This window comes from Felis catus, chromosome A2 (genome assembly GCF_018350175.1).
Source record: "Felis catus isolate Fca126 chromosome A2, F.catus_Fca126_mat1.0, whole genome shotgun sequence".
NCBI classification, from domain to species: Eukaryota; Metazoa; Chordata; class Mammalia; order Carnivora; family Felidae; genus Felis; species Felis catus.
In genome coordinates, this window is record NC_058369.1 from 87,863,456 (window position 1) to 87,875,770 (window position 12,315).

General features: G+C 34.1%; 1 protein-coding gene across 3 annotated transcripts in view; it reads right to left on the reverse strand.

Annotated features, from left to right (window-relative positions):
* Positions 1 to 12,315, reverse strand: part of SEMA3E (semaphorin 3E) — a 239,088-nt gene that overhangs the window by 51,974 nt on the left and 174,799 nt on the right. For all 3 annotated transcript variants that reach the window (XM_045052316.1, XM_011280354.4, XM_045052317.1), the window contains exon 5: positions 2,275 to 2,368. In XM_045052316.1, the coding sequence (XP_044908251.1) occupies positions 2,275 to 2,368 (94 nt within the window). The remainder of the gene's footprint in view (positions 1 to 2,274; positions 2,369 to 12,315) is intronic.

The following is a 12,315-nucleotide window of genomic DNA, read 5'->3' on the forward strand; positions in this document are numbered from 1 at the left end:
TCGGCACAGTGTAATTTGATTTGGAAGTTCAATGAAACTCACTTGGAAATGTCCCTCCAGTAATATTTCCCCTCTTAAAAAATTCAGTTTTAAGTTCCTGGTTTTATGCATAAATAAGCTCCAGGGAGGCTTAGTGGTGAGTGGCAGGGTGACTGAATAAAGTATTTCAACCTTTTAAATGAAATGTTAAAAATAAATGGAGTTCTAACCTTCTTGGGATTTCTCTACAGATGTAGTGTTCACTCTGTAATTTTCAACTTTCAATATCATTTATAACATTCTTATGAATATTCCAAAATTTGTTTTTGGTTTGTTTGTTGAAGGATATTGACTCTATTCAGTGAATATTTATAGAAGTCTCATTCTGTGCAAGATGTACAGAAAAAGGAGTAAGAAAATCTATTCCAAACATATTCCAATTTTCAATCTATGAACTTGCCCCCCACAAAGCACTGAAAGCATTAGAAACAAAAACTGTTTAACAAATACATGTATTTTAATTCATATGCTGCCATTTCTAACATTTATGGATCTGGCATTCATCAAAAGTATCACCCCCCCAAATTTTGATTCTTACTAAAGTTTAAACTTACTTAGCAATCTTATTTTCATATTTAAATTCTCCTTTCCTCATATCTTGTTCACACACACACACACAAAATACTACCTTAAAATACTATTTTTCTTTAAAATTTTATATTAAGAATATTACATATCTTTATTCAACCTTCTGAAGAACTTCACTACTATGTGAAATATCATCTCAGAACTGCACTGTATTTATTTTTAAAAAATCTGCATACACCTGGACCTGTTAAGTTCAAACCTATGTTGTTCAAGGGTCAACTGTATGTATCAACAAAGCTCTGCATGCTTGGACTTAAGTACCGTGACTGGGCTGGGGAAGCACAGAGAGGGGGATTGGGATCCAAGGCCCATCAAAATCAACTGTCTGGAATAAGTTCAGGGACTATAAAGTTCTTAGAATACACAGGAATATCTTTATTAACACAAAATCAGTGATATGGTATTTTGATTATTTCTCAGTGGGGAGTTTTAAGTGTTAACCCTTTAGTTTGAGTCTGATGTCCCTACATGTTATTTTACACTTTCCCATTTTCTGCAAACAGGATGACCTAATAACAGCATACAACTCTAAGCAGCGCACGTGTAATAATAGAAATTTGTATGTCTGTGCCATACCTATAACAGAACCTCACAACACTGTGGGGGAAAAAAAACAGATTTCTAATGGCACCCAGTTAAATGTCAGGGATAGCTCTCTTCAATTTTACACTCGGAAACTCCTCCACTGTATCTTCACAGTGCTGGAGTACTTTGACAAGTGGGCTATTTAAAATTTTTTTTTAATGTTTATTTTTGAGACAGAGAGAGAGAGACAGCATGAGTGGGGGAGGGCAGAGAGAGAGGGAGACAAAGAATCTGACACAGGCTCCAGGCTTTGAACTGTCAGCACAGAGCCCAACACGGGGCTCTAACCCACAAACCATGAGATCATGACCTGAGCTGAAGCCGGACGCTTAACTGACTCAGCCACCCAGGCACCCAACAAGCGTGCCATTTTTAAACCCCAAGAATATAAGAGAAAAAGAAAAAGAAGAAAGAGACAAAGATAAAAAGAAAGAAAAAAAAATTTCACTGTCTCTTAAGGGAGGTATCCAGGTACCTCATCTAATTAAATGGAATCAAATGGAAATCTAGATCAGACATGCCAGCTTTTTCTATTATTTCAATATGGACATTTAGTACAAGTTTAAACTGGTCAACCTCTGTAGTTTATATTCTAGATTAACAGGAGTTTAGATAAATAACATGAATTCTCAATTGAGATGACTTTCTACTGATACAGAGAAAGACACCAAGAAGAGAATCTAAGCTCCCCGGAAACCAGAGAGTAAAATATAAGTAACTAACCTATGTTAAAACAGTTCAGTTTCTCTAGCTGGCGATGTTTTTATAAAGTGTTACTATAACTGCATTTTTTGCACGATAAATGGCACACTGCAAGGTGTTTTATATCAGGTATTAAGTAGAAATTTGTGTTTTCAGAATGAGACACGCATACTTTATAGCAGCTGCACTTATTTTAGAGTTAAATTGGCTCACTTTAGCATGGTTTGAAATTTAACATTCTCGTTCTTAGAACCAATAAATAAATATGACAAGGCAGCACATATTAAGAAATGCCAAAAGAATCGGACTGACGTTTCAAAATCAATACGATGACCAACCGACTGTGGCGACAATAATTACCGATTAAGGTAGAGATGAAGGATGAGCTGGGATCAAAAGGGCACCTGCCCCTTCCTCTTTCTGACCTGTGTGGTTCCAGATGAAACAGGGGATCCTGGAAAGAAAACCAGACAAGCCGTTATGTATTTGCCAACTTTAATAAGAATCTAACTGCTCAGAGAAAACATAAACATCTTGACCTTGTACAGAACTGCTATCGGAAACAGGGCAACAGAGAGTAACATCAAGTTATTTAGGAGCAAACTCGGTTTTGTAAATAAATAGATGGGTTTTCAGGCCCACATGGATTCTCTCCCTCCTTCCTAGTAGGTATACAGGTGATGAAATGAAAGAAGTTATTAGCAGTTTTTATCACTTGAGCGGAGAGTATTAATTACTTTGAGATGTGTCAGTTAAATACTCCAAAGAAATGAAAACTTGCAGAAGAAAGGTTACTAAAAGGGAGGTTCAGCGATAAATACAGAAATGGTCTTTTATTCCAGAAAGGCCACTACTGATTTTTTTTGAAGCGTCCGTAAAAGAAAAAGATGAAATTTTCTATCAATTTTGATTATTTATTTCCATTTTAATTCTTCATCACATATTCTTCGTATAGACACTTAACTTTAATAATTTAGAGAATGATGGCTGCATAAATAATTACTGGAATATAGACGCATAAATAAATGTCACATTACGAGCAATATGTCAGACTCATGTCACATAAATGAAACTGGAAAATAAGTATTTCTGTGAAGAACCACTACTACATTGGTTCCTACTGCAAACCCATAACCACAGAATATTCTCTGAATATTCTCAGAATTCAAAACTCTCAGCACATTTTTGTAATTATTATTAAGTGTGCTATAAATGTTTTGGGTAAAAAAAAACGTACTTTGGAAAAGTGACAATAGGAATCAATATTGAAAATTTTGTAGGAAAAAAAAGCCCACTACTTTGCAATAGAATATTGTTGATACTGCCCATCGGTATCTATGAATAGCCCTGCGCATCTGTAAACTATGAACCTAAAAACAATCCTAATGTCCTGAATAACCTTTGAGAATTGCCAGCACTTTTTTCAAGCTTGATTTTGACTTTCTTAGCCACACTTCTTACTCCATGTTACCTGTTCTGTCCTTCTCTTGCATTGTTATTTGACACATTTTTCTTACTGTCTCTGATTTTCTAATATCACCATTCTGATCCTGTTGTTCTAAAACCTTTCCAGTAAACGCAGAGTTCACCTGACTTCTATAACCTTCCAGTCTTGTCCTTGGAATTGACCTGTGGGAATTGACAGCCTATAGAGCAAATGTACGCTCCTGACCCAGAGGTGGCTAAAAGCCATAAAAATTTTTCTAAGTCCAATTTTTTTCCCTACTCCTACATTTTACACAAATTAGCAGAGAGCAAGAATACCAATAAATAATTGGAGACATTTTTGTTTTTGCTCCTCAGAGGTGAGCAATTTGCAATGACATGAGAAAAAAAAAAAGTTTGTTAAAATGAGACCAAATTCTTGGTCCTCCCACCTAACAGCTGTGCTGAACAGTTTTCATCTATTTGCAAAACTGACCCACAGCACTATATGAAGGAGAAAGAGATCAAGTGTGTGAATGTAATACTCGTCTGACCTTTAGTCACACTGCCACTTTGTGGATTATTTGAGAAAAGTAGGCAGGACATACATTTTACATTTTTTCTAACACAGTCAAAAGTCCCAATATTTGGTTATAGAAAACCAGTAAAGAGACTGAAGTGCTTTCTTAAATCAAGTCTTTCTATAACTTCAAAATTCTGAAACTCAACTTTTTATCACTAATGACAGGTAAAGGTGATTTACCTAATGGATAAAATTAGATACCTTCAGCACTAAAATTGAAGAGAAAAACAAATATGTTGCTTATTTATTCAAGTCAGCACAATATATTAAGTTTAAACTGTCAAGTAGATGAAACATAGAAAATGCAAACGAAGAATTCTAAGATTGAGAGAATCTCAAACTTCAAAGAAGGGTAGTCAGGTGATGGGGATGAAGTCACAGTTTCTTAGAGATCACAGGTTTCTTAAGTATAAATCATGACTAGGTTCCTGAGGCTGTTGCTGACTGCTGAATTTCAGCACATGTCTGAGGTATCAATTACCTGGCATATCAGTGTTTCCAGCTTTGAAGAGAAGTAGACTGAATTGACAGAAACCTACATTCAAAAAGATGCCTACCACCCTAACATTTGGCAAACAACTAAGTGGAACCCAGGCTCATGTGGAATTTTTCATTCGATGTGAGTCTGTAAAAGGACATACTCTTTTACGAAACCTCAAATTTAAACCTGAGAACAAATGAGTGCCGGACACTCAAATATTTGTATGCCTTATGTCCAAACTTGGATGTACCTTGACAGATCGCTTCCTCTTTTATGCAGAAGATTCCAAATATGTATCTCATTTTATGATTAATGGCTAAGACTATCTCAACGTATAGTCATTGTAAAATAAGTTAAATTAAAACTTTTTTGCCTGCTTTTACATCACTATTAAAAATGCATATTTTTGAATAGTTTAAGGGACAGACGTATCATTTTAATTTAAAAAATGCATGTACTCTTTAGTTTCTAATTGTTTAGCCCACTAGTGAATAAAAAGAAAAAAAAAACGATATACTCCTGGAAGACCTTTGCTTTAGACAAACACCATTATCTTTATGTACAGAGAGAAGGAAGGTCCAAATCTTTAGAGGACATAGTCATTTCTTCCATACATAGCACTTGGTTAACAATACTCCAGGAGTCAAATAATGTAAAACTAAAAGACAATGACAAATTGGATTGTAGAGCACGATACTTCTTAAATTTTAAAACTACTGAAATGTGCATTTTGAAGACTATAATATTTGTAACAAGCGAATGAAGAGTTGTTTTGAACACTTGAAGGTTCTGTAACTGCTCTCACAGTGTGGGTACCTGCCATTCTGAACTACTGGCAGGTTTCTGAATATCTCTTTCCCAGGTTCCTCAATGTGTTCTGGGTAATAATGCCCATATAATATTAAAAATTCAGCAGAGACTTTATGACCCCTGGGAATCCTGATCTGATCTCTTTGCTGTCAAATCTCTTCCTTTTCCTTTTTGTGTCCTGGCAAGCATCATATGAATCCCTCTTTTATACCATGTATTTTTCTGTATTATAATTGTCTATGTGTTTAACTCTCCTTCCTACTGGTTTGCAGGGTTTTCTTGAGGAAATTGCTCATGTGATGTTAATCTCCAATCCTCTGTATCAAATAAATGAAAAACTGTTCATGATGTTTGAAAAAATACCACTTTTCTGGAAACATTTTTTTGCCCATGCTTATTTTCTTTTATATCTAAAAGAACTCACAGAACTGCTGTATATAGGTATATTGATTCAAAACTAGATAATATGTACAAGTTATTATGCTGTCCTATATTGTATATGGTTTCTGAGGGCTACTCATATAGAAACATCATGGTCCTATTTTTTTCACCGTATTTTGATTGCTATTGGTTTAGTAAAACTATTACATTGTTCAAAAAACTAAAGAAAAGATATATTCTTTATTTCCCCAGCTACTATTTAATGAAGATAATACACTTACATATATACCTTTATGATTTATGATGAATTCTTGCCAGTACTAATGTATTAAGGGTTAGGATAAATATAACATAATTGAATATTCCATTGCGTTTATTAAAAGTAAAATCAAATACTTAAGAATAATGGTATTTGTTTTATTCCCAATGACCCTATTATTATTTTTTATAATGTTGGTTTATTTTTGAGAAAGAGAGAGAGAACGAGCATGAGTAGAGCAGGGACAGGGTGGAGGGGAGACAGAGGATCAAAAGCGGGCTCTGTGCTGACAGCAGAGAGCCCGATGTGGGCTTTGAATTCAAGAAATGTGAGATCGTAACCTGAGCTGAACTGAGACCCTTAACCTACTGAGCCACTCAGGCACCCTCTCCACCATGACCTTATTAATGACAATATGTAATTTGAAGTAATAGGGAGGTGTGACATGAAGGTATAATCATTTTTTAGTTAAGGCTTCCCTGTCCCACATGACTGATTTATTTTTATTTTTATTTTTTACTGAATATCTTTTGATACTGCGGTGTGTGGTCATGAAACTGCAACACTGAGCTGGGAGTAAAGCCTGAGTTCTGAATTCTTTTCAAATAACTGACTTGACAGTAGTTTTTAATAATTTACCTGATATTTTGTTTCATGCTTTTAGAGCGGAGGCTTTCTTTACCTTGTTAAGCCACATATGACAGAACGATACATTGGTTCAATTCATCTTAGTTCCTCGGGACTCAATATATTATTTTTGCAATTTCATACAACAGAGATGTTGAAATTGTTGAGAAGAGTTAAAAAGAAAAAAATTATCCTAGACTGGATAATGCTGATGTTGTAACACAATGCAGGCAAATCCCAAACTTCTATAGCTTTGTTCTGCACAGATCAAGCTGACTTCAAATTAAGTAGTTCCTCCCATTATCTTGAGAGTTCACTATAATCTTAAATGCAGTGTTTAATTTAGTGCACAATCCAATAAAATACTAAAAAGTGAGTAATATCATTTTCTTCCATGAAGTGGAATTCAGCAACCAAATCAACCAGAAAACTTGAGGCACGGTGACACTGTCAATGACCCCAAAGCAACTGCGCTTATGGTTCAAGGAATACGTAACGTTGGTGTTTAACCTTATTGAGAATGTTGGCCAGTGCTTCCACTGGCTTTCCATTATCTGTGTTTTAACAGCTGGAATTTCTACATGAGTAATGTGGCTTAAATTTACAAGACATCACTAGCATTAGAAGTGTGAGCTACACGTTTTGTTTCAGTGTGGCAGGAAGTTTTTCAATGGGTTCTCTTGTGCTCGAGAGAAAGCAGGGCCTATAGTTTGCAAATGCGTGAGCAGATGCACATGCTATTCAAAAAACATTTGAAGAATAAACGGTTAAGTCTTTCCAGGACAGTTTTTCCCTTTAGGCCTTGAGGGGAGCGCTCAGGATCCAGCAAGCCTGCTGTACACTATTTTCAATATGTGAGTTACTGCACATATCACGTGTTAAATGTCATGCCCATTAAATGAAATGATTTTCCCATTAATAAGTCAGCTTGATGAACTATTTGTGCCCTTAGTGTCAATAGTATATTCTGAAAGATGTCAGAGAAAAAAAGAACATTATAAATACTCTAAAACAAATCAAATAATTCCCTATTTTATTAATTATTTCTAATGGTTAGAGAAAAAGTAGTAAAATACACAAGGCATACATACATGTACTCATCAACAATGAAAAATAAAAGATGCAGTTTGGATATGTAAATGTCTAGAATAACCATATCATGTAGTTTAATTCTTTACATAATAGTTATCTAATAATCTGCATCAAATTAACTTTAAATATGACTATATAATTTTTTCCTTTCTTCTGCCAATCAATAAAAACATGTATTAAAGTATATTGGAAACATTTCCCAAAGGCTCAATAAACTAGCAGAAAAAATATGAAAAGGGACTGAAATTTTAAGTAAATGTTTTGACACCAAGGCTAAAAGCTTTGCATTTTAATTTTTTTTTTTTTACATTTTTATATCTAAAAAAATAATGTCATATTTGTATAGTGCTTTAAAATTTAGGAACCATTTTTGCCTACATTATTTTGTTTCACCCTCAAAATAAGTCTATGAAGTATAAAAGCATCAATAATATTGTTCACAAATATTATTTTCCTTTTATAGATGAGAAATAAGAGGCAGGGTGGTGCTTTGCAAATCTAGAAGAGTATCTTCTAACTTCTAGTGCCATATTCATTCTACAATATTATCTACCCTACCTACCACTGGAGATGGAGAAGGCATTACAGATGTGCTGCGGGCATGGCTGAGTGTCTGTTACGAGGTAATTCATGCATAATCAAGGTTTGAATATGTATATGAAGAATTATTTAAAGAAAAAAATACCGTAATGTAGTTATTAAATTACATATTTAAATGTTTTGTTTCCTTTAACATTATTGGAATAGCTTGCAAACGTGACCAAACATTTTTAAAAGGCATATAATACATCTAAGGTAAAATTCTAACTCACTTTTCTTATGCTGAATTTGTAAATAAACATTTGTTTAACCTGTATTTTTAAGAAAAATAATCTTTCCCCCCCTTCTGTGTTTCCTTTAATTGTTACTTCATGATTCCATTCTCCTCACCCTCATCTTATTCCAACAGTCTCTTAAATTCCACACTATTAGGACAGTCTACCAGAAATGTATGCCTGGTGGAGTAAGAGTACTAGAAATAAATACTCTTCCAACTTTGATTATGTTGTCCTGAAGCCTACTTTTATTAGAAAACAGCGTCAACCTCTTCTTTATCACCCTCTCCAATACAGCCATGTTTCTCTCTTAGGTACCTCCTCACTGTTATAAAGTCTCATCTCCAGAATGGCAGTTCAGGATCTTCACGGGTTGATTTTAGTTTTTTTTCTCCCTCCAGAAACCCACCCTCCAATCAAAACTCTAGCATCACAAGCTGACTGACTTTCTTTAAAGTTGTAGGTATGATAATATCCACAGCTCTTCTATTACATTTTCCCTTGGGGAAAAAAGGAATTCAATTCTTCCTTTTCTCTACAACACAAAAACCCTGTGTAATGAGGAAATACTGTTGAAAGATGCCTTCTTGCTGATATTCTCCAAGACTTCTCTAAGCAAACCTTCTTCCACAGACTGTGCTACATATCTCTTGTAACATTATTTCCAATGTATTGTGATTATGCATACAAATGGGTAATTCAACCAACATTTAAGAAGCCTATGACAGCTCAAGCATTCAGTCAATATTCAATTTAGGAAACAGGATGCATGCTACTCCTTTAAACCCTATAAAATTAAGCAAAGCATCCTCTCTAATTGTAAATTTAACAAACAGAAATGCTAAAATGAACAGGTGACTACCACTAACATATTAATTTTTTATTAATATGTTAAATATAGTTCAATAACTAATAACTATATTTTAATACTTGAATCATATTAGGCAAATATACCACTTCAATGGCAGAAATAAAGTCTCTAATGTTATCTTATAAACTACTAGGAAAAAGAAGAAGGAAGAGAATGAAAATAGGAATAGGAATAAGAAGTCAAATAAGAGTCAAAAAATGTTTTTCCAAAGAGAGCTAATCTAACATGGAGATAAAAAAGCCTCTGATTTGATCTATGGCTCAAGTCCCATAACCCCATTCAACCTCAATTTCAACACTTGTGAAAAAGAAGAAATAATATTTCCATGCTGCTGTCTCCTATGACTGTTGTGAGAATCAGAGGAAGGAATTTAATATAAAAGAAACTAAAAAAATCAGAAAATCTGAACGTGAAATAACTATATATGGGAAGAAAACTGAGCCCTTACTATATCCAAGGGTTTGCAACCAGATTTCATATAAAACCTGATGGTGCATAATGCTGATTTCATTCAGTATTATTTTATTTTTGTTTTCTGATATTTTGCAGTTAACTTTAAAACCTTATTCTATCTTATGAGAAGCCGTAAGTGTAAGAATGCACATTAATATGGATAGTATTTCAAAGCACTGTGGATAAATGATGGATTATTCAATAAATGGTGTTTGGACAACTGGAGTGCCATATGGAAAAAAATAAAGTTTGATTACTACCTCATGTCCTATAGCCCTATAGCCAAATTCCAGATTGATCAACAATTTAAACATAGGAAATAGGATTATACAAAGGAATAGAAAAAGACATAAAAATTTGGTATGTATCCTTCAGTGTGGTGTGGGAAAGGCCTTTTAAAACAAGACACAAAATCCAGGAGGCATAAAAGAAAGATGGATAAATAATGTAACTTAATGATTTTGGGGAAAAAATCTTAAAATGGGAAAACCATAAACATTATTTCACTCAAATAAAAAAAGGGTTTCTTCTTTCCTTATTATATAATGAACTCATACATATCAATAAAGACCACAAAATAAATTTTAAAAAAATAGTCTGGTGCCATAAATGTACAAAGTGACCTTAGAATATCTTTTTATTCTACAAAGTGAAGAAGCTAAGAAAACTATTAGAGTTATATCACAAGGCTTAGAAGAGGGATGTCGACTTGAAGAGGTATCTACTGGACAAAGATGAAACAATTTATTTATCAATAAGGAGAATAACAGCAATAGACTGAAATAAACCTAAGAAAATAAAGATCTGGATGCTGACTATTTGCTGGACATATAAGGCCACATTAGGAAATGTCATATTACAATTAAATATCTAGTTCTGAGCTTAAGAAATTTGGTATTTTAATTACGTGAAAAATAAGCAGAGCCAGTCTTGTAATAAGGACATTACTGGTTGTAATTTGTTTCATTTATCTCAAGATCATCTGTGTTTGCTTTTGGAAAAAGTCAAATTTAATGTGATAGAAAATCTATCACAGTATGTCTAGCCAATCCTTGCCTGGACCACCCAGTCAATCTGCTCCTAAATTTACCACTCATACTGAAACTGAAGCACCATTCTGTAATAAACTACTAAGTCACTCACTTGGAATCTCTTTACATCAACAAATTATACAATGTTCAAAGCAGGTCTACATATAAAAAGGCTGAAGGAAATAGAGTTTTGCGGTAATGGGCATCATGACCTACTAGATTTCTTAATCTCAGCTGCTTAATAAAATGCCAAGAATTCTAGGGAATGTGAGTACAATCAGCTATCTTTTAAGCAAGTAGGGACTTCTATCCTGTGTAGATATTTTAGGGCAAATTTAGTAGGAAAAAAATCGTGGTAGTAAATATTTGTTCAGCATAAACAGGGTTTAACTTCTGATACTCTCTATACACTGTATAAAATAATTGCTATACCAGAAATGAGCAATTATAGTCTGTTTCTTAGAATACATGGTACATATATGATAATTTTTATATATGTTTATATAATAATCTACATATTTGACAATATAAGCAAGAATTTATATATTTTAATATGTAAAATATTAAGAGATATTAGTATTAAAATACTCCTTATTATAAACAACATTATTAATATCAACATGCAACAGAGAATGCTAGAAAAAAACCATGAAGAAAACTTCATGTATACTTTAAAAAATTTAACTGAAGGATGGAGGTAATTATTTAGACATTTACACATAAAAAGAAAAGATCCATCTTAACTCCAGTTAGCTTTAAGATCTGGATTTCTTTTCGACACTATTTTTCCTGTCCACCTCTGGATTTGACTACTCTCACTGTTATTCTGACCACACACAATGAAGCAAAAAGCAAGATTCTTTTTTGAGGACAAAGATGCTTTTTATAAAACTATGAATATCTACTTTTCATGGGAAGGAAGTCATAGTCCCTTTTTAGCATACAGACAGCCTTTGGAGCAAGTCCTGATTTCTGAATCCCTGTTCCCTTTCCCTTGGACACATTTGAAAACTCCTCAATCTTATGAGTTGTTCCTACTGCTGACTGAGTCATACATGATCACAAAGGATCACAGTCCTGTGTGGAGAAGAAAGAAAAGAATTGCTGGTAAAAGAAAAAAATAAATTCACCATCTGCACAGTAAGAGCAGGACAGCTGCAAGGGAAGGGACACTTTCTTTAACAGCTGATTTGTCACTCAGTCCTGGCTGGACCCATACAGCTCTTGGAGTTAATGGTGTCATCAAAGGCAATTCTGGAAAATAGAGTGAATGGGTAAAGTCTTCCATGGTTAGGAGAGTCTAGGTTAAGGGATTCCTGGCTTTCTCTTGGGGAAAGAGGAAATCTACATATGAGGAATTGATTCTCTACTGTAGAAATCTTATACAGTTAGAGAAGAGTATTCCAAAATCATTTTCAAAGGTGATAATATTAAAACCCTTTCTGATTTGATGATTCCCGGGCCACGGCCTACTTTGCCATATACTTGAAGTGGGAAGGCCTGTTCCATGACCTTGAGAGTGAGGGTGTATGTTCCACCCTTCTTCTGGCATCTCATCCCTCCCTTTATCAAA